The sequence below is a fragment of the Stomoxys calcitrans genome, chromosome 2 (assembly GCF_963082655.1).
Source record: "Stomoxys calcitrans chromosome 2, idStoCalc2.1, whole genome shotgun sequence".
In the NCBI taxonomy this organism is placed as follows: Eukaryota; Metazoa; Arthropoda; class Insecta; order Diptera; family Muscidae; genus Stomoxys; species Stomoxys calcitrans.
In genome coordinates, this window is record NC_081553.1 from 123,342,248 (window position 1) to 123,368,430 (window position 26,183).

The 26,183-nt window shown below is 37.5% G+C and overlaps 1 protein-coding gene across 1 annotated transcript; it reads left to right on the plus strand.

Annotated features, from left to right (window-relative positions):
* Positions 1–839: 839 nt before the first annotated feature.
* LOC106087054 (serine protease easter) lies at positions 840–25,483 on the plus strand. The gene is made up of 5 exons (XM_013251939.2): positions 840–1,343; positions 20,213–20,409; positions 20,470–20,659; positions 24,535–25,135; positions 25,199–25,483. Exons 1-5 carry the CDS (start codon positions 1,262–1,264, stop codon positions 25,329–25,331), a joined length of 1,203 nt encoding a protein of 400 aa, XP_013107393.1. The 5' UTR covers positions 840–1,261; the 3' UTR covers positions 25,332–25,483.
* Positions 25,484–26,183: the final 700 nt, after the last annotated feature.

The following is a 26,183-nucleotide window of genomic DNA, read 5'->3' on the forward strand; positions in this document are numbered from 1 at the left end:
GCGCTAAAGACAATTTTATGTGAACAAATCGATGGGGTAAATGCCAAACACAACAAATTGGAGGACGTTGTAGAATCTAAACATGATAAAGGGTGATTTTTTTGAGGTTAGGATTTTCATGCATTAGTATTTGACAGATCACGTGGGATTTCAGACATGGTGTCAAAGAGAAAGATGCTCAGTATGCTTTGACATTTCATCATGAATAGACTTACTAACGAGCAACGCTTGCAAATCATTGAATTTTATTACCAAAATCAGTGTTCGGTTCGAAATGTGTTCAAATTTTGACAAATTTTGTTCAGCGATGAGGCTCATTTCTGGTTGAATGGCTACGTAAATAAGCAAAATTGCCGCATTTGGAGTGAAGAGCAACCAGAAGCCGTTCAAGAACTGCCCATGCATCCCGAAAAATGCACTGTTTGGTGTGGTTTGTACGCTGGTGGAATCATTGGACCGTATTTTTTCAAAGATGCTGTTGGACGCAACGTTACGGTGAATGAGCACATTTCGAACCGAACACTGATTTTGGTAATAAAATTCAATGATTTGCAAGCGTTGCTCGTTAGTAAGTCTATTCATGATGAAATGTCAAAGCATACTGAGCATCTTTCTCTTTGACACCATGTCTGAAATCCCACGTGATCTGTCAAATACTAATGCATGAAAATCCTAACCTCAAAAAAATCACCCTTTATTTTTTATAAATACATGTTAATAACTTAGCTAACTTATTTGGAATAAGTATTTTACATTATTTTATGCGCACCATTTTTCTGAGTGCAAGCGATGTCAAAAAGTAAACAAATCAGTTTAACGCCGCTCAGTTTGCAAACTAAGCTTCAACGGTTAAAACGTTCATGCCGGTTTACGGAGAACACTCGACCAAGTGGTGTAAAGAAAAAACACAAAACAAAATTAAAAAACTAAAACGGGATATTTATTAAAATCGTGTTCTAGTCATCATACTAAGAAAGATAGTGACGACAACAACAATCAATAACAAACAAAGAGAGAAAAGCAGCAAAAATTATTTAAAAAAATCCAATTTCTATAAATTTCAAGCGAATTAATAAAACTAACAAATTAATTGCGGAATCAATAAACATAATTTGTACCTGTCCTGCAACTCTTCTCGGGAACGATACCAATGAGTAGTATTTTAATGGCCTGTTCTTGCTGTGCCTTGTTCTTGTGAAGTAATCTTACCTGTGAACTGAATACTAAATTAACTTATCTACCATCCGCCAGCAGTAGCAGTATGGCAATCCCGCATTTAATTAATAGTACTTCTATGATTCTAATGCTATTTGTATTTTTACAAATATCTACAACATTAGCACGTAAGTATATGTGTAGTGCAATGTGGGAATAGAGTAAGAATCACTCCCAGTTATTGGCACTCTGTTAGTTAACATTTCTTAAGAACTCATTGATAGTGCATTTAAAACCCGTGTAAATGCCATGATTATTACATGATTCGAATGGATGAAGCAGACAGATTAAGTATAATGAAATGACGAATATAGTTTTGTTTCAATAAACACTTTTATAAAGAGGTGTGAAAACGGAAGTTAAAATCAAATAAACACAGCCATTTTTACCGCATTTTGGCAAAATAGAACCAATAAAAAATTATTGTCCGAAGAATTCTAATATTTGAAGCGCAGGCCCCTTACACTAATTTTCAAAAATTCCCAGAGCTCGGAGATGGATGGGGCGATTTAAATGATTTTTTATATGAATCCTTTCTGTTATCCGAAAACACAAATGTGACAAACACAATTGGTCCCGCCCCAAAAACACCCCAAACGGATGTAACAGCACAATATGGGTGTCAAATTAAAGGTATTACTAATCTGTGAGTACCTATCTGATAGAGTACCAATCTGATAGAGTACCAATCTGATATCCTCTTTGGGTGTTAAGTGTTTGGGGGGGTCGCCCCACCCTCAAACATATTGTTCAACTATGCCAATATGGGAGGGTATTGGGAAATAGCGATCGAAACAGATATCTAATTTCCCGCCGTTCTTCCTCCAAATGGATAAATTTTCCGACCACAGCTATATGAGGTTCAAATGAAGAATATTTGGGAGTAGACCACGAATCTTTTTATACAAGGGAAAATTTAGTTCGTTATATTGTAAAAGAAGGCACAGCGGAACGGCTCCGGTTTAGCTATCCCAATTTATATAAAAGGGCCTCGTGAGTGACCTATTGAGACACGCCCAGCCCAAACGGCCAAAGATAGAAACATGAAATTTGGTACGAATTTTGGCCTTTACCCACAAGCACGAGATTTAGTAATAATTCGAACGTTTAGGTAATAAAAAGTACCAAAAGGTACAAAATGGTGAATGTTTGCCCAAAGTGAACGGAAAGGGCTAGAATTGCAATTGGGCTTAAAAAAAGGATCGCCTTGAAAAATATATTTGGAGAAAAAAATTTTGCAAATTCATGCCGGAAGTCCAAAAAGTATTACGATTAGTACCGCAAATGGTACTATTTGGCACTTTCTTTGTAAATTGAGGTAGAGCTATGAATTTCATAACTTAGCTACACTATAGCAACCTAAATTGGGTGAGTAAATGAGTTTTTTGGCTTTTGAACATTTAGGTAGTAAAAAGTACCAACAATGTACACAATAGGCGAACTTTGCAAGGGCAAACTGGTCGAGGGAGTACTTCGAAATTTGGCGTAAATGATACTGTTGTGTAAAAATTAGAGTGGAAGGAAAAATTTTGGAATTTTAGAATTTCAGCAAAATATAGAGTGACTAGAAGGTTTTTCTGAAATTTTTATATTAAGGTACTCAAATGAGTTCTGATATTTGGGAAACGGGATAACCTTGATAGTATATATTGGTCGATTAGAAGATTTTTTTGAAATTTTTACATATAGGTACCCAAAATTCCAGTACAGTTAAACGATGTAGTTTTCAAAACATTGCTTTTGAAACTTGTAGACTTAGACCATTACAAAACAACCAAGGGGATATCCTAGTTAATCTATAAAAATTAAAATGTGTTTGTTTGCGTGCCGTATATAGTAATAAAAAATGGCTGCAACGATTTTCTTGAAATTTTCACAGTTGGTGCTGAATGGTGCAGTGGGTATTTTTTTGTCCACGCCAGAAATGGTTAAAAAATTCACAAAATGGATTTGGATGACCGTCGATTAGAAGTTCGTGGAATAGCTGAGGTCACAGGCATTTCAAACAGCTGTACATCGGAGGCCACCGTAGCGCAGAGGTTAGCATGTCCGCCTATGACGCGGAAGGCCTGGGTTCAAATCCTGCCGAGACAAGCATAAAATTTTCAGCGGTGGTTATCCTCATAATGCTGGCGACATTTGTGAGACTTCTCAAAAGAGGAGAAAAAGGAGGTCCCTTATCATTGAGCTTAAACTTGACATGTGAGAAGTTTGCGCCTGTACTTTAATGGAATGCTCATGGGCAAATTTGCATTTGGATTGCATTGTACATCGCATATTGATGAAAAAATTGATGATGAGAAAGCCGTGCTCAAGATGGATGCTGTGTTTGCTCTCCCTGTTTTGGTTCATTAATACGACCACTGCCTAGCCGTTAATATTAAAACCGTTTCGAGAGATTTTAATGCAAGAATATGGAATGAAATATCTATGGTTCAATAGTCCGAAAATTTTGTCTACGAAAGGAAACTTCCGATAATGGATTGAGACAAATAAACTTCGCCGCTACAAAGAACATGGCAACACCAGATTCCAACATTGAAGGATTCAGAGGGTCACATGGCTATAGCCCGATCAAAACACGAGAAGGAAGGCATTCAACCAGCGTGTTAGACATGCTGTCGATTCGAGGAATGAACATTGATTCGGATCGTAGCGATAAACGTACGATCTGACACTCCATGGAAATCCGTTCTTGGTTAGGTGATGAAGAGGGAAAGAGAAGAGAAGAAGGAAATGGAAAAACGTGAGGGTGAGGGAATAGAGATGTTCAGAACCCAGAATGAAGTTCGAAAATTCTACCAAAAAGTTAAACATCAAACGCATGGTTTTGAAACAGGCACATCTTTCTGGAGAGACAAAGAAGCAAATGTGGTACCAGATATAGATAGTGTGCTAAGGATATGGAAAGAATACTTTTCCCTTAATGGTGTAGAATGTCTAGTCATGAGGAGAACCGTGTAGCAAAAACCAGGGTGAAAAACAATAAGGCAGCAGGCGGTAATGGATTACCAACTGAATTATTTAATACCAGAGTGATCACCCTGATAAGGCATATGCATCAGCTCGTCTGCGATATATAGCTAGAAGAATGCATAACCGACGATTGGAACAACCACATACTAAGTTATTCCTCTGTAGTATGTGCAAAATATAGAGGAATAAGTCTCCTCCCGATCGTATACAATGTACTATCGAGCATACTGTGTGAAAGATTTATATCTAAAATCAACGAAGGACAAATGAACACCTGCCCATCTATTCGTCGACAGCCGCTTTCGACAACGCTATACGTTCAAAGGTTTTCCAAGCCATGTTTGAGTTTGACATACCTGCTAAATTGATAAGACTTTACAGATGGACGTTCACCAATTAAAATAGTACCAAACGTATTTTGGGACAGGGAGACAACATATTGTGTGATCTTTTTAATATTCTGCTGGAGAAGATTATACCGAGATGGAGTTTTGAATAGGCATGGCAAATGTTTCGGACAGGGAGACAACATATCGTGTGATCTCTTTAATATTCTGCTGGAAAAAATTATACCAAGATGCAGGTGTGAATAGACATGGCAAATGCAAATTTGAACATTCCATTAAGGAACAGTGGCAAACTTCTCACCTATCAATGAGTGCTTTCCGATTCAAGTTTAAACTCAATGATACGAGTAAGGGGCCTCCTTGCTATAGCTGAGACCGAAAGGTGTGCCGAAGTACCGCACAAATATCGCCAGTATAAGGAGGGGATAGCTACACTGAAAAAAAGTTTCAGGTGTTCTCTTCGAACTCAGGCGTTCAGCGTCATAGGTGGACATGATAACCTCTGCGCTACGGTGCACAGTGTTCCGTCTTCATACATTCTTTGGACAAAAATCATGGTTGGTGTGGTGTATCTTCTGTGGCTTTCATTTTTCCATTTTATCGACTTTTGATCACTAACCTCATATCGAAAAAAAATTAACACAAAAATATTTACAGTTTACTTAGAGCTCTAAAATTTTGCACATATGTATATTTGAATATATTACATAAAAAAGTGTAATATGGTCCAATTCAGTCTACATATATCCTGATAAAGCAACGATCTCCCAATTTGACTTTGCATGGTGATCTCTGTTATGAGTATCAACAGCTACCATAAGTATGGTCCAATTCGGTCTATAACTTAATATAGCTCCCATATAAACCGATCTCCGAGGAGGTCACCGTAGCGCAGAGGTTAGTATGTCCACCTATAACGCTGAACGCCTGGGTTCGAATTCTGGCTTTACGCTCCTAATGCTGGCAACATTTGTGAGGTGTAGCACTGCAGCATGCCGTTCGGACTCGGCTATAAAAATGAGGCCCTTGTCATTGAGCTTAAACTTGAATCGGACTGCACTCATTGATAGGTGAGAAGTTTGCCTCTGTTCCTTAGTGGAATGTTCATGGGCAAAATTTGTAATTTGCATAAACCGATCTCCCAATTTAACATCTTGAGCCTCCAGAGGGTGATATTATTGGCGGATTTGGCTGAAATTTTGCACAATGACTTCTGCGAATCGGTATATAACCTGATATAGCTTCGATATAAATCAATCTCTTGATTTGAGTTCTTAAGGGGTTTCTCGCCGATTCTCTGGAAACTAGTGATAAACAATATCCTGTAGGATCTCAACAGTGATGGCGTAAAATTATCGCATATGTGGACAAAATTGTCACATATGATACGAGACAAATTTCTGTCGACGATCAGCTTTATGGAAAGGTCGAAGACGAGATGGGCTACGAAATATGGATTGAGAAAGAAACCGGGAAAGATAGAGCTGGTCCTGTTCAATCGTAGATACAAGTTGCAGGTGTTTATACTCCCGTCTTCGGACGATCTTCGCAGATGGCTCCAAGATGGAGTCAGGAAATGGATTGGGGGTTTACTCCGAGGCACACAACATCGGTATGTCGGTGAGCCTGCCATGTGGGTGTACATTTTTCCATGCAAAAGTCTATGTCATAACCATAGCCGCAATAAAATGCTGGGAAAAGATTTGCAGTCTGCGAAACTGAGGATTTATGTGGACAGTTGCCGACCCTTGAGACCTTAGGACAGACTCCCCTGTAATTTCTTCTTTTTTCACATACATATTTTTCACCTTTCCTTTAGGTTCACACTTTTTTTCTCACTATGGACCAGACTTGGCTCCGAGTGAACTCACCTTTTCATGGTGAACAATCCATTCAACCTAAACCTAAACCATTAACAATAAATTGCAACAAATTTCACATAGAAATCATAGAAGAGGACAAGCAGTTTTCTAAATACACATTTTTGGATTTTAAATTTGTTCAAACTTCAAATTTTACCAACTGACACGAAAACGGAACGTAAAACTTTACTGTATTCTTTTCGGTCACTGTCAACAGACATTCGGTAATCGTTTCCATGATAAAACAAAACAGCTGACATGTTTCCTATATTTACGGTATGTTTACGAAACCAGGGCTTAAGTTTTGGGTTTTGTTGTATTCAGGTGACTATAGCCAAACCGCCAAACATTTTTATAGAATATTTGGCGATCCCAGAATCCCATTTTAAAGAAGTTTTTAACCCTCTCTCTAAAAGGGACCGAAGAAGACATTTTTTCAAAATGCATAATCCAAATACAAATGGTGCAAGTTCGTGCAACTGAAATTAAGATTTTTTTATTTAGCACATTTCACTGAAGAACACTGAAAAAGAATCAGTGTGGCCCAAGACAGACTTTTTTAGATCTACTCTGTTAAAAATGTCAATTTTGACAATTATTACTTAATTTTGCCTCTTACTTAGAAGTAACGGTACTGTTACGGTACGGTTAACGGCACCTGTCCATGTCTATGACACTTTACGTTGATAAAAGTGCTTATATGTCCTCTTTGAGGACATTTTTCTAGTTTGATACCACAATAAAGAAACCCATTTTGTTATATGCACCACCGAAGGATGGAGGTATATTCATTTTGTCATTCCGTTTGCAGCACATGGAAATATCCATTTCTGACCCTATAAAGTATATATATTCTTGGCAGGGTAAAAATCTCAGACGACTAGACATGTCTGTCCGTCTGTCTGTTGAAATTACGCTCCAGCCTTTAAGATAGAGAAATTGAACTGAAACTTTGCACAGATTCTCTTTTTGTCCATGAGCATGTTAAGTTCGAAGATGGGCTATATCGGACTAATACTTGATATAGTCCCCTTATAGAGCGATCCACCGATTTAGGGTCTCAGGCCCATAAAAGCTACATTTATTATCCGATTTTGATGAAATTTGGAACAGTGAGTTGTGTTTGGCCACCCCACATTCTTCTTCAATTTGGCCCAGATCGCACCAGATTTGGATATAGCTGCCATATAGAGCGATCTCTCGATTTAAGGCTTTGAGCCCATAAAAGGTGCATTTATTGTCCGATGTCGCCAAAATTTGGTGTGTTAAGTTGAGCCCCTCGACATACTTCACAGATCGGTATAGATTTGGATATATCTTCCATATAGACCGACCTCTCGATTTAAGGTTTTGAGCCCATAAAAGGCGCATTTTTTTGCCCGATTTAACCAAAATTTGGGACAGTGAGTTGTGTTGGGTCCTTCGACATTCTTCTTCAATTTGGCTTAGATCGGGCCAGATTTAGATATAGCTGCCATATAGACCGATCTCTCGATTTAAGGCTTTGAGCCCATAAATGGCGCATTTATTGTCCGATGTAGCTAAAATTTGGTACAATGTGTTAAGTTAAGCCCCTCGACATACTTCTCAGATCGGTCTAGATTTGGATATAGCTGCCATATAGACCGACCTTTCGATTTAAGGTTTTGAGCCCATAAAAACGCATTTATTGTCCGATATCGCCGAAATTTGACACAGTGAGTTGTGTTGGGTCCTTTGACATTCTTCTTTAATTTGGCTTGGATCGAGCCAGATTTGGATATAGCTGCCATATAGACCGATCTCTCGATTTACGGCTTTGGGGCCATAAAAGGCGCAAATCGGATAATAGACTTCGCCGAAATTTGGGACAGTGAGTTGTGTTAGGCTCTTCGACTTGGCCCAAATCGGTCCGGATTTGGATATAGCTTATAGACCGATATTTCCATTTAAAGTCTTGGCCCCATAAAAAGCGCATTTATAATCCGATTTCACTGAAATTTGACACAGTGACTTATGTTGGCTTTTCGACATCCGTGTCGTATAGAGTTCAGATCGGTTTATTTTTAGATATAGCTACTAAAGAGATCAATATTTTGTTATACACAATTGATATAGCTGCTATGGGGCATAAGGTATGCATTTTTCTGCCGGATTTTGACGAAAGGTGGTTTAAATATATACCCGAGGTGGTGGGTATCCAAAGTTCGACCCGGCCGTATACTTATGGTGCCATACCTTAAAGTAATTGCGGATTTTCCACATAGTCGGCGTTGACAAATTTTTTCACAGCTTTTGACTCTGTTATTACATTCTTTCTTCTGTCAGTTATCAGCTGTTACTTTTAGCTTGCTTTAGAAAAAAAGTGTAAATATGTATATTTGATTAAAGTTCATTCTAAGCTTTATTAAAAATGCATTTACTTTCTTTTAAAAAATCCGCAATTACTTTTTGGGCAACCCAATATATGTTAACCTATCCTTATGATATTTTGCACGAAGGTTTTTCTTATTCTTATATAGATATTGCTTCCATATACGTGTATTTGCATTGGCCGATTTTTAATTTGGGAATCTTTACAAGGGTATTTGTCTTGTCTTTGGTCTTCTCAAAATTTTGCACAATTCCCACAATATGTAGAGATTTTTGGTTGAAATTCTTCATTGAAAGGGAATTAACTTTTCCATTTAAGTTAAAGCAAATATTAATTTCTGTGACTTTGTCTGTATATACAAAGTGATTTAAAGTGGTTTTGCCTGACTTTAGCCCATTCTTAATTTTTTTGGACTAAATAGGTTTAAAAGGTGGCGTCACACACAATAAATGACAGAGTGCTTAAGGTACTTTCCCCTAACATGTTTTAAACGACTTTAAAGCTTAGCTTTAACAGCATAACCAAAATTTGTGTGCTTATATGCGATTCGATTGATAGCATTTGGGTTTTTTTTTTGATCAAGATTCTTGGATACCATATTAATTTATTAAAAACAATAAAATTACTCAACTTAATGAAATAAACCATATCCACGTTATTTACAATGAATTTTCAAAGAACAACATGCACTCTACTAGGAATACCCCTCGAGCAGATTCTTAAAGGGGTTCATCGACCCTCTCTTGGCAAATGACACGTAATTGGAAAAATTTATGTACAAATATTTAAAAAATACGGTGCTAGTAGCACTCATTCTCCAACGTGGAATTGAGAAAAATAACACTGCTCTTGCATGCAGCCTAAAAATAAATATTACTGTATCTTTGTGTTATTTCTTTATTATCAATTCATGACAAGGTTATCTTTGTCAATTTCATAACAAAAATTTTAAACTCGTTTTATCGTCTTCGATTTAGTCAACAAAGTAACTAAATAGCAAAACAAGTAAAGCACCAAAGTGTCTTTTATAATGCAGAAATTAATCGTTGTGCTCACATATATGTTGGTAGGTAGGTATTCAACAAATCAAATAATATTAAAATCATTGCTCCATAAACATAGTGAAAGATTTGCTATGACACCATTTACATCTTTTTGTCATCTCTCATAAGACCCTCAAGTCATTAATCCAACTACTTTGGTCAGATAATTATGGGAAAGACTGTAAATAGCCTTTGATCAAGTGCATTGTTTGGAAACGCCGCACAGTGGGAGAAAATCGAAAACATCTTTTTCATCTGTTTGGCTTTTAACAGCCGGTCATGCGAGTCAATTTTTGTTTCATTGTTTTTCAAGTCGAGCTTAATGACAAAGCGAATGCAACATCAAGCTCGACTCGAAAAACAATGAAACACATGGAACAAATTTTAAAAAACAGGACGTGTGAAAACGGGTTGAGATATCTGTTTGAAATTTGGAATGGTTAGAGCCGAGGTGTTAACGAGATGGTGTGCAATAACCCTATGTGGTCCGGTCACCTCTTGGCAGGGTCCTATAGTTGGCCACCTCGGCATTTCGAAAAATTGTTCGGGCTGTCAAATCTTCATTTGTGGTCCGGTTTCCAAAAATCCTTACAACAAGTAAAAAGGCATTAAGTTCTGCCGGGCCGAACTTTGGATACCCACCACCTCGGATAACCACCTTTCGTCAAAATCCGATGAATAATGCATACCTTATGCCCCATAGCAGCTATATCGAAATATGTTCCAATTTGGACCAAATACTAATAAGTACATGTCATGGTTCAATTGTGTATAACAAAATATTGATCTTTTTAGTAGCTATATCTAAAAATAAACCGATCTGGACCATATACGACACGGATGTGGAAAGCCTAACGTAAGTCACTGTGTCGAATTTCACTGAAATCGGATTATAAATGTGCCTTTTATGGGGCCAAGACTTTAAATCGAGATATCGGTCTATATGGCGGCTATATCCAAATCTGGACCGATTTGGGCCAAGTTGCAGAAAAATGTTGAAGAGTCTAACACAACTCACTGTCCCAATAAATGCGCCTTTTATGGCCTCAAAACCTTAAATCGAGATACCGGTCTATATGACAGCTATATCCACTGCCCCAAATTTTAGCAAAATCGGTTAATAAATGTGGCTTTTATGGGCCTAAGACCCTAAATCGGCGGATCGGTCTATATGGGGGCTATATTAAGATATAGTCCGATACAGTCCATCTTCGAACTTAACCAGCTTATGGATAAAAAATAATCTCTGAAAAGTTTTAGCTCAATATCTCTATTTTTCAAGACTGTAGCGTGATTTCAATAGACAAACAGACGGACGGACAGACAGGCAGACGGACATTGCTAGATCGTCTTCGATTTTTACGCAAATCAAGAACATATATACTTTATAGGGTCGGAAATGGATATTACGATGGTTGCAAACGGTATGACAAAATGAATATACCCTCATCCTTCGGTGGTGGGTATAAAAAGTCAGTTTGAGGTCTACAATATCTCGTCTTGTTTCGCAGATATTCGACATTAATTTTTTTTTTTGCAATTTTGCTTTGTATTTTGTTATTTACGAAGGCTTTTGTGGTTCGATTTTCATTTTATTTATTATTTTTATGCATAGCTCGGAATGGTGACAAAATATAAAACCTCTTTGCTGCAAAAAATGTCCCCATCTGATTATTCAGTTAAAAGTTGTACAGTTTGGAAGTCAAAAAATGTAAAAAAGTATATTTTTGCATTTACAAAGGTATATTTTTGCGTTTCATTGCCCAAAAGGGGTATTTTGGGGATTTTTGTAAAAAAATTAGGGCTGAATTATTTTTGGTTTTTTAAGAACACTTTTTCTTGCAAAACTCAAAAAGAGGTATTAATATATCTTTATTCGTTTTTTTCTTTGAATTTTTGTTTTCAGAAAAATAAATTTTTCCTATTTTTCAGAGGCACGAGTGTGGAAAAGGAATATGTGCAAAAACAACAAATACTGGAAAACTGCAATTTTCTGACGCAGATTGAACAATGTATAAGAAAAAAAAACAATAAAGATATCTTAACACTCTTTCTCTACCCGTTCTCACACGGCATATTGGAACGGTGGAACAGGATCAAAATGTTTCAATGGTAGTACACTTTTTTTAGTTCTGCGAAAGTGGAGGAGACTGAGCCTTTCTTTTGAGTCGTATACAGTTTAATTTGTCAGAATCGTCCTTATTTTGAAAAAAAATCTAAAAATCGACCGCTCTTCGTGTTATTTTTTCTTCCATCTTTATGCATTAGCTAGCTTGCGAGCTTACGCAGTGTGCTTGTTACACTCTAAAACGGTCTGAAAAAGTATTTCTCTTTAATGTAATGAAGCTCGTGCCACAGTATCCAGACTTTCAGGATCATCCGTACTTCTCGGAAATAGTATTATTTATTGTGTTTGTCATGTACTTTCAAATATATGTCTTATTTAACCATATCCGATAAAATATCTTTTAAGTCCCAATGGTCCATTCTGAACCAATCTATTCGCATTCAAAGTCTCTTCTCAATTGGAGTCTATATTGTTCCGATCGGCCTGCATGTTTTTATAAGGGGTTTTTGGTTTTTCGTTTACAAGCCACCAAAAACATTTGCTTCCGAGTTTATTTTAAAAGAAAAGTTAATCGTGATAGAGTTCACGCGTAATAGTGTGATTTTTTTATATTTGGCTATTGTTTGCGATCTCAAACACCTCAAAGTAAACAGAATGTTTATATATATTGTAGCATCATAAATCGTTACGATGCTGGTAGTCAAATTATATGATGGTGTTTTAAACAAAACACAACAACATCTCAAATGGTTCGGCGAGTGAAGTATCGAATTCGGCAAAATCCACGCCGTAGTTTCAATCAAAAGTCTAAAGATCTGAGAATATTCTGCGAAAGGATGCAACATATTTGAAAAACGAGCTTAAGGTAAAATCTTACAAGTTCCTTACAAGTTCCAAAAACAAACAAATGGGTGGTTTTATTTACCAATCTAGCGGATTCGTTATCTTATGGAAAAATAAAACGCTCTTCTCGCTAAAAGCTTGGTATCCAAACGTTGGCAAGTTTTTTTAATTCTAAATAAATGTTTCTCGGAGTTCATAAATGTGATTTTATTAAAATCCTAATTGTACCATGCGCTATATGTTTTAATAAACGGCGATAATGGGTAAATAGATTAGGTTAGGTTCGAAACAGAGTGCGGATGTTAATCCGCGCCATGCCACTATGGACATAAACCTAAGCCAGTAATCGTCTTGTTGTGCGCTCTAAATACTAAAAAAAAGTTATCTCCCACCTAAGTACCGACGTCTGTAGGTATGTATGTATAATGGGTAAACAATACTAAAATTTTCTTTAAACTAGCGTTGCACAGTGGTCGGACTTGTATGGAAAGAGCGGCAAAAAATACATAATAGGAGAATTTATTACTCGATTTCGAGGAAATTTGAAACAATGAATTGTAATATGCATACCAATGTCCGAGCCGAATATGATCCAAATCGGACTATATTTCGAAATTGCTGCCATATAGGCCGATCGGTCTGTTTTGAGTCTTAGGCATATAATTACCGCATTTATTACCCGATTTTGCTGAAATTTGGAGCGGCGAGTTGCATGAGGCTCCCCAATATCTGAGTTGAAAATGGTTCATATCGGACCATATTTAAATTTGACCTTTTGAGCACCTGGAGGTCGCAATTTTTATACGATTCGGCTGCATCTTTGTATATAGAGTTTTGTTATGAGCTCAGACGTACATGGGAAGTGTGACCCAACATCTTCTCTATTTTCGACGTATTCTTTAAGAGTACGGTAAAAATTAATTATTCACACACTCAACCAAATTTGTTATTCAAATCAGCAAAAATGTTTGCTCAAACAGCAGTTTTTGTCTACTGAAAATGGGAAAGCAGACATTACTGCTGTTTCAACAAATATAGGGCTGCTGTATTAGCAAACATTTCTTACTGCCATTTCAACTAATAAAATCAGCGTACACAAGTCTGCTGAAAAAAATGTGTATGCTACTTTTTATGATTGCCTATTACTTGTTTTAATTACTTTGGACATTTTTTTAGAAATTTTGTTGGAAGAGATGTTTTTAATTAGTGAAACACATTACTGTAAAGATGCTACCTGATCAACAGATTCCTAGTACACATGACATTGCATCTATTGGTATACATTTCGAAATGTGGCTGACCTCGCTCGAAATGTGGCTGATCCTTTTGTTTCTAAATGTAAAGAAAAAATATTATGGAAATTATACATTTACATTTGCATTTTAATTTTTCTTCTAACGTCCCCTTCATAATTAAGCAGCAGACATTTTCAGCAAACAACAGACTTTTCAACAGTCAGCCTGGTACTCCGAAATCGCAGAACTACTGTTATAACAGCAGCAAAATTAAATACCAATATTCAGCAGACAGTGTTTGCTGTGTTTCAGCAAACTTTTTTCTATGAGTGTAGATTAATCGAATCAGAAGGTGATTCTGGGTCGATCGTTATACTTAGCAATGGGTCTATCTCTCTTGCTTCTGGGTGTTACAAACAAATGCACTAAGTTACAATGCCCTGTACCATAGTGGTGGTTTGCATGGAATGTAAACAGCCACTGAGGTACACATCATCATTTGCATACTGGCAAAAACTTCCATAAATCTGGCTGTGCCAATCTTTTTTTGGTCTACCTACGTATGTGTGCAATGCATGAGAAGTATTGTCCCTTCTTGCTATCCGCTTCTGCGAGGAAACCTATTTGTTTGGTTTTTTGATATTTTGCTTTATCCATTACTCGTGAGTAGTAAAGTAGAACAGCAACAGTGTAAACGAATTTTAAACAGGGAAATGCCGCATAAGTGCTTCATACCTAAATACTTGATGACGCATGTGTGCTGTGTATTGCTAACAATAACGATGATCCTTTTTACTATGTCATAAAACGCATAATTTTACAAACAACAACAAAAGGTTATTCTTTTGTGTACAGAGTGAGGGTGTGACCGCAAACTTTTTTTCCTCATTTTCTTACCAAAAATCTTCTCATTCTTACCGAAATCTTCTCTTTCTCATAAACTAGAAAGCAGTTATTTTCAGCAAACAACAGACTTTTCAGCATTAAGCCAGCTGTTCTGAAATTGCAGAACTACTGCCGTAATATCAGAACTTCTGCTGCAATAGCAACAAAACTAATTACGAACAGTGTTTGCTATTTTCAGCCGTCTTTTTAAATGAGTTAAACTAAAGGGTGATTTTTTTGAGGTTAGGATTTTCATGCATTAGTATTTGACAGATCACGTGGGATTTCAGACATGGTGTCAAAGAGAAAGATGCTCAGTATGCTTTGACATTTCATCATGAATAGACTTACTAACGAGCAACGCTTGCAAATCATTGAATTTTATTACCAAAATCAGTGTTCGGTTCGAAATGTGTTCAAATTTTGACAAATTTTGTTCAGCGATGAGGCTCATTTCTGGTTGAATGGCTACGTAAATAAGCAAAATTGCCGCATTTGGAGTGAAGAGCAACCAGAAGCCGTTCAAGAACTGCCCATGCATCCCGAAAAATGCACTGTTTGGTGTGGTTTGTACGCTGGTGGAATCATTGGACCGTATTTTTTCAAAGATGCTGTTGGACGCAACGTTACGGTGAATGAACACATTTCAAACCGAACACTGATTTTGGTAATAAAATTCAATGATTTGCAAGCGTTGCTCGTTAGTAAGTCTATTCATGATGAAATGTCAAAGCATACTGAGCATCTTTCTCTTTGACACCATGTCTGAAATCCCACGTGATCTGTCAAATACTAATGCATGAAAATCCTAACCTTAAAAAAATCACCCTTTATTATGCCTAAAGTTGCACAAAACGTATGCTAATTTAAAACAAATGCTTCAAGAACCTTAAGGCAGCCAACAATATTGGAAACCGTTTTCTTCTAAACCTTACATATAAAATTGAATTTGTGTTTGTTTGTTTGTTTGTCGGTTTGTTTATTTGTTCCGTATAGACTCAAAACGGCTGAACCGATTACCTTGAAATTTTCACACATTGTGTAGGTTGCTCCGGAAAGAAACATAGGTTATATAATTTTTCGATATCGGAAGGGGAGCAGACCCTTCCCCTTAGAATATGGACCTCAAATGAAAGGTATTCAGGAGTAGAGTACGAATTTCATATTAAAAATTGGGTCCAACTAACTGGCGGGCCACCCCAACCCCAAAACACCCTAAAATCGGTTTTTGGACTATCATGACAATATGGGACTCAAATGAAAGGTATTCGGGAGTAGATTGCGAATATGGTCAGGAAGGAGAAATAGGCTTTATAATTTGTTGATTTCGGAAGGCGGCGGATTCTCACAAATATGGCATAAAAAATTAGGTTCAATTAATAGGAGGTCGCCCCACCCCCAAGTACCCCCAAATGGGCATCTTAGCCGACCATGTCTATGTGGGACTCAAATAAAAGGTATTTGGTAGTAGATTACGAATATGATATTAAAATTTGTTTTTTTTATGAGCTTAAGACCCTTAACTGGCATAACGGTCTATATGACAGCTATATCTAAAATCAGTCCTATTTTTACCATATTTGGGTCGGATGGCGGGTGGCCTAAAACTACTCACTGTTTCAAATTTCAGTGAAATTGGATAAAAAATAAAGCTTTTATGGGCTTCAGACCCTTTATCGCAGATCGGTCTATATGGCAGCTATATCTAAATATAGTCCGATCTGAACCAAATGTGGGTCAGATATTGGCAGGCCTAAAACTACTAACTGTTTTAAATTTCAGCGAAATCGGATAAAAAATAAAGCTTTTATGGGCTTCTGACCCTTTATCGGCAGATCGGTCTATTTGGCAGCTATATCTAAATATAGTTCGATCTGAACCATATTTAGGTTCGAAGTTGAGAGGCCGAAAACTACTCACTGTTTCAAATTTCAGCGAAATCGGTTGAAAAATAAAGCTTTTATGGGCTTCAGGCCCTTTATCGGCAGATCGGTCTATTTGGCAGCTATATCTAAATATAGTTCGATCTGAACCATATTTAGGTTCGAAGTTGAGAGGCCGAAAACTACTCACTGTTTCAAATTTCAGCGAAATCGGTTGAAAAATAAAGCTTTTATGGGCTTCAGGCCCTTTATCGGCAGATCGGTCTATATGGCAGCTATATCTAAATATGGTCCGACCTGAACCATATTTAGGTCAGATGTCGGGAGGCCTAAAACTACTCACTTTTTAAAATTTCAGCACAATCGGATGAAAAACTAAGTTTTTAATGAGCATTAGACCCTTTATCGGAAAATCGGTCTATATAGCAACTATATCCAAATATGGTCCAATTTGGTCCCTTCAAGAATTTAACCAGCGTGCATCAAAAAGACGCATTTGTGTCAAATTTCAGCTAAATATCTCAATTTTTGAAGCCTGTAGAGTTATTACAACAGACGGACAGACACACGGACATCGTTAAGTCGTCTAAGAATTTCACGACGATCCGAAATATATATACTTTGTAGGGTCGGAAATTGATTTTCGATGTGCTGCAAACTGAATGACTAAATGAATATACCCCTTATCCTACGGTGGTGGGTATAAAAACGAGTTTGATATTCAATTGAAAAGCCATGTGTTTAGGGAACTGCCCCACCCGAAAACACCTCCCTATTATATTGTATAAAAGCTATTTGATGTTTAAATTGATTGATTTTAGGGAAATTAATACTCATTTTCGGGACAAAGTCCCTGGGGTCCATCCCACCCTCAAACAGAACTTATTTACCGATCATGCCATTATGGGACTCATATAATTTTTTACATGATAATGAATGGCAAGTGTCGCCAGCATTAAGAGGGGGTCACCACCGCTTTAAATTTTGTCCGATGTTATCGCCAGGATTTGAACGCAGGTGTTCAGCTTTATAGGCGAATATAGGCTAAAGTGGCATGAATTCGGTATACACATTTAGGCGAAGTGTCCCAACCTTAAAAGATATTATGAGTTTAAGAAGGCGCAGCGGAGCGGGTCCGGTTCGGCTAGTTTTCAATAAATTTTAATGCCAGCCTACAGTGTTTGCTGATAACAGAAAATTTATTTCTCTGGCTGTAAGCACTTGCAACTTATTTATTATTATTCAGGGCAGGGTTGGGCCTAGTTAAATAATATGCTAGTAAGCATGGTCCAAACACTAATAAATTCATAATACCAATCTTATTAGGTAAGATCTATTATCAACTTTAGCCAAGTTTGACCCAGTTCAAAGAAAACACATAAAACCGGCATCAAATAAATGGTGGATTACTAACCTGTTTTATTCTAGAACATATTTGGAATATTTTATTTCTTTTAATATTTCATGTTTGATATATGCTTTATATGAGCTCATTCTGGGAACAGAATACTCGGTTAACTACAATAAAAACATTGAGACATTCTTAAAATATTGCAAACTATTGGAGCCATGTAAACTTTTCTGTTGAATAATTTTAAGACACTGACATGAACAAATCTTTCCCTAATTTGTAGGCAATCGAATATCTTTCTATTCACTACAATCTCTCATCGAGCTTTCTAATTAAGGGGGTTTTGGTATAAACATTTGTTCCCCATTAAAAATGTTAAATAATATTGGGTTGCCCAAAAAGTAATTGCGGATTTTTTAAAAGAAAGTAAATGCATTTTTAATAAAACTTAGAATGAACTTTAATCAAATATACTTTTTTTACACTTTTTTTTCTAAAGCAAGCTAAAAGTAACAGCTGATAACTGACAGAAGAAAGAATGTAATTACAGAGTCACAAGCTGTGAAAAAATTTGTCAACGCCGACTATATGAAAAATCCGCAATTACTTTTTGGGCAACCCAATTTAAAAATTTAAAATCTCTTTGCAGATAAATTTTTATTTTAAAATTTCTAATTAAAAATAAACACCCGAAGAAAAAAGTTTGATGTTATCAGCTAACACTGTCTGAAGATTTGACATTCATTTTAAATTAAATAAACGTCAGCCCTGAGATATCAACAATAATTAACGCAACGTGGGCACCAATGATATAAAAAAATCTTATTTATGAAATTTAGATCTTAATATATACTAAACCGATCAAGAAATAAGAACACTGTCTGCTGACATTCATTTTTTGTTTCTTTGCAAAAAAAAGTTTTTAAGTTTTGAGTGCTAAAAGGTTATAAAGACATTTGCCATATATTTGTAAGTGTTTACAATGGTTAAAAAATGCTCATATTGCAAATAAATTCAAAAAATATAATGCAATTTGCGCTTTTATGCAAAAAACGAGTTTAGATACAGAATTTATGAAATTTTAAGGCTACAATCTTGTTTTGCCATGTGCAACGCCATTAGAAAATGTTTGTTATTTTAGCAAAATTACTGTTATCACTATTCCGGCACATTTGTTTTACAAATGCATATTTTGCCCACGAACATTACACATTAAAGATCGGGGGCAAGCTTTTCACATTTCAATGAGTGATGTACGGTTCAAATGTACGAACGGCGTTCCGCAAGGCGACACCTCTTTGGGGTGGAATTTTTACATGGCTTTTATACTGAACCACCAGGCCACCGTAGCACAGAGGTTAACATGTCCGCCTATGACACTGAAAGCCTGGGTTCGAATCCTAGCGAGACCATCAGAAAGAATTTTAAGCGGTGGTTTTCCCATCCCAATGCTGGCAACATTTGTGAGGTACTAAGCCATGTAAAACTTCTCTCCAAAGAGGTGTCGCACTGCCGCACGCCGTTCGGACTCGACTATAAAAAGGAGGCCCCTTATCATTGAGCTTAAAAACTTGAATTGAACTACACTCATTAATATGTGACAAGTTTGCCACTGTTGCTTAGTGGAATGTTCATGGGCAAAATTTGCAATTTACAAATTTACACGCAACCAAATTTGTTATTCAAAACAAAAAAATTTTTGCTTAAACAGCAGTGCAGTGGGAAAGCAGACATCACTGCTGTTTCACCAAACATAGGGCTGCTGTATTAGCAAAAATTAAGTCACCTAAAACAGCAAACAAAGTACAAAGTATTGTTTTAAGTACAAAAATCGGCTTAAAAAGTGTCCATGTTATTATACCCTCCACTACAGGATGAGGGTATACTAATTTCGCCATTCTGTTTGTAACTCCTCGAAATATTTGTCTAAGACCCCATAAAGCATATATATTCTTGATCATCATGTCAATTTAAGTCGATCTAGCCATGTCCGTCCGTCCGACTGTCTGTCGAAAGCACGCTAACTTCCAAGGGGTAAAGCTAGACGCTTAAAATTTTGCACATAACTTCAATTCCCGAAGAAATTTTTAAGTTCAATATTTGTTGTGAAGTATAAATTTATTTTTAATTTTATTAAATTGTTTTTTTCAGAAATTAACTTCCCAAATGAACTGGCTGATGTGCCAAATTTTGGACGTTGCATAACACCGAATCGTGAAAGGGCACTTTGTATCATTTTAGAAGATTGTAAATATCTGTACAACGTGTTGGTGACGGCGCCCTTAAGAGATGCCGATCGTTTGTATTTAAGTAGAAGTCAATGTGGCTATCAAAATGGAAAAGTTTTGGTAAGTAAGAATGAGAAATTAAATTTATACACTGGGCTAATAATATGACTTATAATATAGATATGTTGCCCAGACCGTTACCGTCAGGTGCAACCGCCTACGCCACCACCAACACCTCCATCGGCGTATATTAGCACGCTTTTGCCTCAACCAGGACAATGTGGAAATGTTATATCCAATCGCATCTATGGTGGCTATAAAACAAAAATAGACGAATTCCCTTGGATGGCATTAATTGAGTATACAAAGGGTAAGAATTTCATAAATTTTGTTAGTTCAACATTTTTAGACGATTTAAACCGTGCTGGTCCATTAGCTCAATGTAAAGATATATGTAAGCTGAAACAGTAAAAATGTTTGCTGAAACAGCAAAATGTCTGCTAAAAATGGGTTAACGGCTATTTTTCGTTCAAATACACTACAACAACAGTTTTTGTCTTCTGAAAACGTGCAAAGGAGACATTACTGTTGATTCATCAAACATAGGATTGAAATATTAAAGACGTAACAGCAAAATGTCTGCTAAAAATGGGTTAACGGCTATTTTTCGTTCAAATACACTACAACAACAGTTTTTGTCTTCTGAAAACGTGCAAAGGAGACATTACTGTTGATTCATCAAACATAGGATTGAAATATTGCTGAACTGACAAACAACTTGCAAATGTTCACATCATATGCCATTCTAGGTCTGACAACTGCAGTATATACACAGTGCAAGATAATCGGTTCAAACTCCCAACTTTTGCCGATGGCTCTCTTGCAGGTGTTTAGGGCAAGAGTTGCATTTCTTGCCCTTTCCAAAATTTTTGTTTTGAAGTTCAATTTTCAGTTCAGCAAAACACCCAGGTATTTTGCGCTTTCAGTTAATGGAACATTCTCTCCTCCCAAGGTGATAGGTGCCACTGTAGGTAACTTGTATCTCCTGCTGAAAAAAAGAATCTCCGTCTAAGACGGATTTACTCCTAGACCACTTTTTGTAGCTCACTTCGCACGTAGAGCTTCCTTTATCTATCTCTAAGAGCGCTTGGAAACTTTCCGTAACCTCGATTGCCACGTAATCAGTATATTCTACCAATTTTACACCCAGAAAAATTAGTCTGCTGATATTAAAACTGAAATTTTGAACTTTTTAATAAATCAATTTAAAATTTTGGTACTTCTTAACATCAAATAAGGCATTTGCTATATAAAGGGTGATTTTTTAGCTATTATCTTTTTGGCAACACGGATTTAAACAGCTCAGTCACGTTTCGTGTTTTGTTTCACTGTTAAATTTAGTCTATAATTTAACCATGAATCGTCTTACAAACAAACAACGCTTGCAAATTATTGTAATTTGTTATCAAAATGCATGCTCTCTTAAGAAAGATTATCGCGTTGAAATTGTGTTCAGCGACGAAGCTCATTTTTGACTCATGGGTACGTAAATAAGCAGAAATGTTGGGAATTGTTGTTTGAAGTGAAGATCAGCCATAAGAATTGCAAGAGCTACCAATACATTCAGAAAAAGTCACAGTTTGGTGCGGTTTATGGGCTGGTGGCATCATAGGACCGTACTTCTTCAAAGATGATGCGAATCGTAACGTAACTTGGAGTGTAAGACGGAAATTAATGCATTTTCTGAGCATACCACCGTCCGCATCATTTGGGTGCCGGGCCATAGCGGAGTCAGGGCAATGAAAGGGAGGACGACATGGCCAGACAACTGCCAAACTTGTTGTATGCGAAGTAGTAGGAAGGAGGTTAGGGTGGCTTTCGGTATCATTACGGAACCCATGAGACTACGGGCGGACTTATGCAGACCATTTACATTTCTAGGTTCCCAAGAAGTCCATCGAACATACATTTACTTGGGAGCTATATCCTAATATGGACAAACCTATATTTTATAATCCTACAACCAAAGTTTAGAGGAAGAGAGATGTAAATAATTCTAAGAGCATAGATCAGAAAAGAAGGTAGCAAGTGCAAGAGTATCAAGATTACATACACTAGCGTAAATGAACGTTGCCGGGTGAACATTGGGTTCTAGCCATACACATCTTCTACCAATAGCTATACTGACCTCCTTCTTGCTTCCTATCAGTAATAGCCTCGTCTACTTACGATCTGGATCCCCCCATAGGATTTTTGCCGTCCTACTGACCGTTTCACTGTTACACAATGTTGCATGCGCATTCGTCGCCCACTCCCTTAACTCGGACTGCGTCGACCCGAAAGGCATCGGGTTAACAAAATTTATTGACGGCAGTCCTCTAGCCTTCGCCGCCAAAACGTCTGCCCTTTCATTTCCCCTTACTCAGTTATGGCCCGGCACCCAAACGATGCGGATTTGCCATCCTCAGAGAAGGCGTTAATCTCCTTTTTACACTGGAAGACTGTTCGTGACTTTACAGTCCTGGTTGTTATTGCCCTTGTGGCAATTTTACTGTCGGTAAAGATGTTCAGACTCGACGTCCTCGCGTTAGCACCACACCAATTCAAGCATTCTGTGATCGCCCGGATCTCCGCCTCCGGGATCGTATTATGGTCAGGCAGTCTAAAACAGATCTCAGTTCCTGGGTTCTCAATGTAAACCCCCAGGCCTACCCATCCTCTAACTTTGATCCATCCGTGTAACATGATCTTCCATATGGCAATACTAGGGTTCTGTCAATCCAAGACTGTGCCTCTGGCAGCAGTGCCTCGCACTCGACTTCCAGGTTCATCTCAGGTATCCGATCGGAATCCTCTTCCCCTCCTTCCAGGTTTCCTATCGTTGCCTCTATTATACCGCGATGGTATGAGCTGCTCCCATCCTCAATCGCATCGCCTAAGTCTAATAGCCGTAGAGGCTGTCTCACACTTAATCAGTATGTCAATGGGTCGGATATCTAGAATATTCTCCAGTGCCCTAGAGGGACATGTTCTACGAACCTGTTGTATGGTCCTTATGTTGCACTTTTTCTCCAGAGCAGTCCACCAAACTACTGAGGCGTAAGTTATTATTGGTTTAATCACGCTCCTGTAGAATCAGTGGACTATCCTAGGATTCAAGCCCCATTTCGACCCTACGGCCTACATAGCCCCCAACATCTGTGAGCCTTCTCAGTACGCTCCTGAATGTGACACTTCCAATTCAGTTTCCTGTCCAAGATCACACCTAAGTATTTGAACTTGTTAGATATCGAAATTGTCTTATTGAGGAAATGTGGTGCGTTAAATTGGCCCACCTTCGTCTTCCTCGTGAACAGGCATATTTCAGTATTCTCTGGGTTAACATTGAGACCTTTGGGTCTAGCCCAATCACATGCCGTATGCAAGACCCTTTCGGTCCTTCTGCATAGCTCGTTCGGATCCTTACCCCTTAAAAGTATTGTAACATCTTTTGCGTAGCAGACGGGTTCAAATCCCTCCTCAGTCAGCATCCGTAATAGGTCATTAATGGTGATCACCCATGGGAGTGGCGATAAAATGATCCATTTTTTCATCGAACTTAGACGGAATATAGTAGTTAAGAAAGGTGGTTGGTGTCGACCTATTTTGCTTAGGTTTTTTTCCAGGAGCCAGAATAGATGGTGTATTTACTAGGTCTGAGGCTACGTTGTTGAGGCCCACGTATCTCCGTGACATTAATCTCTCTCACAATACGTTTTTAAATATTAATAGGTAAAGGAGAGGCCACCGTGGCGCAGAGGTTAACCTATGATGCCGAACGCCTGGGTTCAAATCCCGTTGTGAGCATAAGAAAAAGTTTTTCAGCGGTGGTTATTCCCTTACAAATGCTGGCGATATTTGTAAGATATACAGCCATGTTAAAACTTCTCTAACAAGTGGTGTCGCTAAGCGTCACCCCGTTCGGACTCGACATAAAATAGAATGTCCCTTATTATTGAGCTAAACCTTGAATAGGACTAAGCTCTTTGATAGGAGATAAAGCCACCCTGTTCCTTAATGGAATGTTCATGGGAAAAATTGTATGTAAAGAAGAGTAATTCTTATATAGCGGATGCAGGATTCTTAATGCCTTCTTGTGCTCTGGGCACAGTATATTGAGTTTCGTATCATTCAACTTAAAATAAACATATAGCTTTTACTTTTACAATTTACCACACTCGCAATACATTCGTAAATTATTTTCAGCCAATAATGCCAAAGGACATCATTGCGGAGGATCGCTTATCAACAATCGTTACATTGTAACAGCATCGCATTGCGTCAATGGAAAAGCTATACCTTCTGACTGGCGCCTAACAGGTGTTCGTTTGGGCGAATGGGATCTTAGAACAAATCCCGATTGTGAAGTGGATGTGCGTGGTGAAAGAGATTGTGCACCTGCCCATATTGATGTACGAGTTGAACGTACTATACCACATCCACTGTACAATCCAAACTCGAAAAATCAAGCCAACGACATTGCACTCTTGCGTTTGGAACGCAATATTGTTTATACGGACTTTGTAAGACCCATTTGCCTGCCCATTAGTCCAAATTTGAGAGCAGCTACCTTTGATGGTATTGTCATGGATGTTGCAGGCTGGGGTAAGACGGAGAACTCATCTGTTTCGGATTTGAAGCTAAAGGCATCTGTTTCCGGCCATACTTTGTATGAATGTAGCTCCGTTTACATGCGTCAGAATATCAACTTGGAAGAGTCGCAAATATGCGCTGGTGGTCAAGAAGGAGTCGATTCATGTCGTGGTGACTCTGGTGGTCCTTTAATAAGTTTGGACACCACAAATAGGTACGTTATGTAGTTTGCAAGTGAATGGTTTAATAAACAACTAAATTCGATATATTTTTACAGAGTTCGAGCATATTATTTCTTAGCCGGTGTTGTATCCTTTGGACCCTCACCTTGCGGTCTAGAAGGATGGCCGGGCGTTTACACAAGAGTGGGAAGTTTCATTGATTGGATTACTCAAACTATTCAACCTTAAAGTGGTGTTCATGGTCGACGCATTGATCTTTAACTGTATGATTTTCTATGCATGTATTGTAAATAATGTGATTTATTTAATATGATAAATTTTGTTTTGAAAACACTTTGTTAAAAAAAATAAAATTTGGACATTCCTTTTATTCAAGGAAATTGATTTTTTGTTTATTTTTCTATCAGAGTAAAAATGTAAAAAATTTAAAATGTTAAAACTTGAGACATTTAAAGTTAGGGTGGATACATTATTCATATTTATTGGCACGTGGAATCGATTGTACATTCAATAATGGGTCTAGCAGTAAAGGGAGATAAGACGAAATGGATGGTTTCAACTCCCAAAACGCCTTATACAACCGAGAAGATAAAGAAAATGGAGAAAGTTGGGAACCCCAACTTTGAGATAGTCAGTAAATGTATCTACCTCGGCACCGCCGTAACCGAAACGAATGACACCAGTTTTGAGATAAAGCGAAGAATAATACTGGCAAACATATGCTACTTTGGACTAAGAAATCAGTTTAGAAACAAGGCCGCCTCTCGACAGACGAAGATGTCACTATACAAGACATTGACACTACCCGTGTTGTTATATGGTTCTGAAGCATGGGTACTTGTGAAAGTAGATGAGGCAGTGCTTGGAGTATTTGAGAGAAAGATTCTTCTTAAAGTATATGGACCAGTTTGCTTTAATGGAGAATATAGGTGACGTATGAACCACGAACTGTATGAGCTGTATGATGACGATAGCACAGTTACACGCATCAAAATACAACGGCAGCGTTGGCTAGGTCATGTTGTCAGAATGGATGAAGAAGCTCCAGCAAAGAAGTCTTTTGAAGGCAAACACAGTTTG

Bases quoted from the DNA above. Each gene is read 5' to 3' on its own strand.
- LOC106087054 (XM_013251939.2), top strand. From the start codon at position 1,262: ATGGCAATCCCGCATTTAATTAATAGTACTTCTATGATTCTAATGCTA. The intron at 1,344-20,212 runs GTAAGTATATGT...TGTTTTTTTCAG, and splicing joins AATATCTACAACATTAGCAC to AAATTAACTTCCCAAATGAA. The intron at 20,660-24,534 runs GTAAGAATTTCA...AATTATTTTCAG, and splicing joins ATTAATTGAGTATACAAAGG to CCAATAATGCCAAAGGACAT.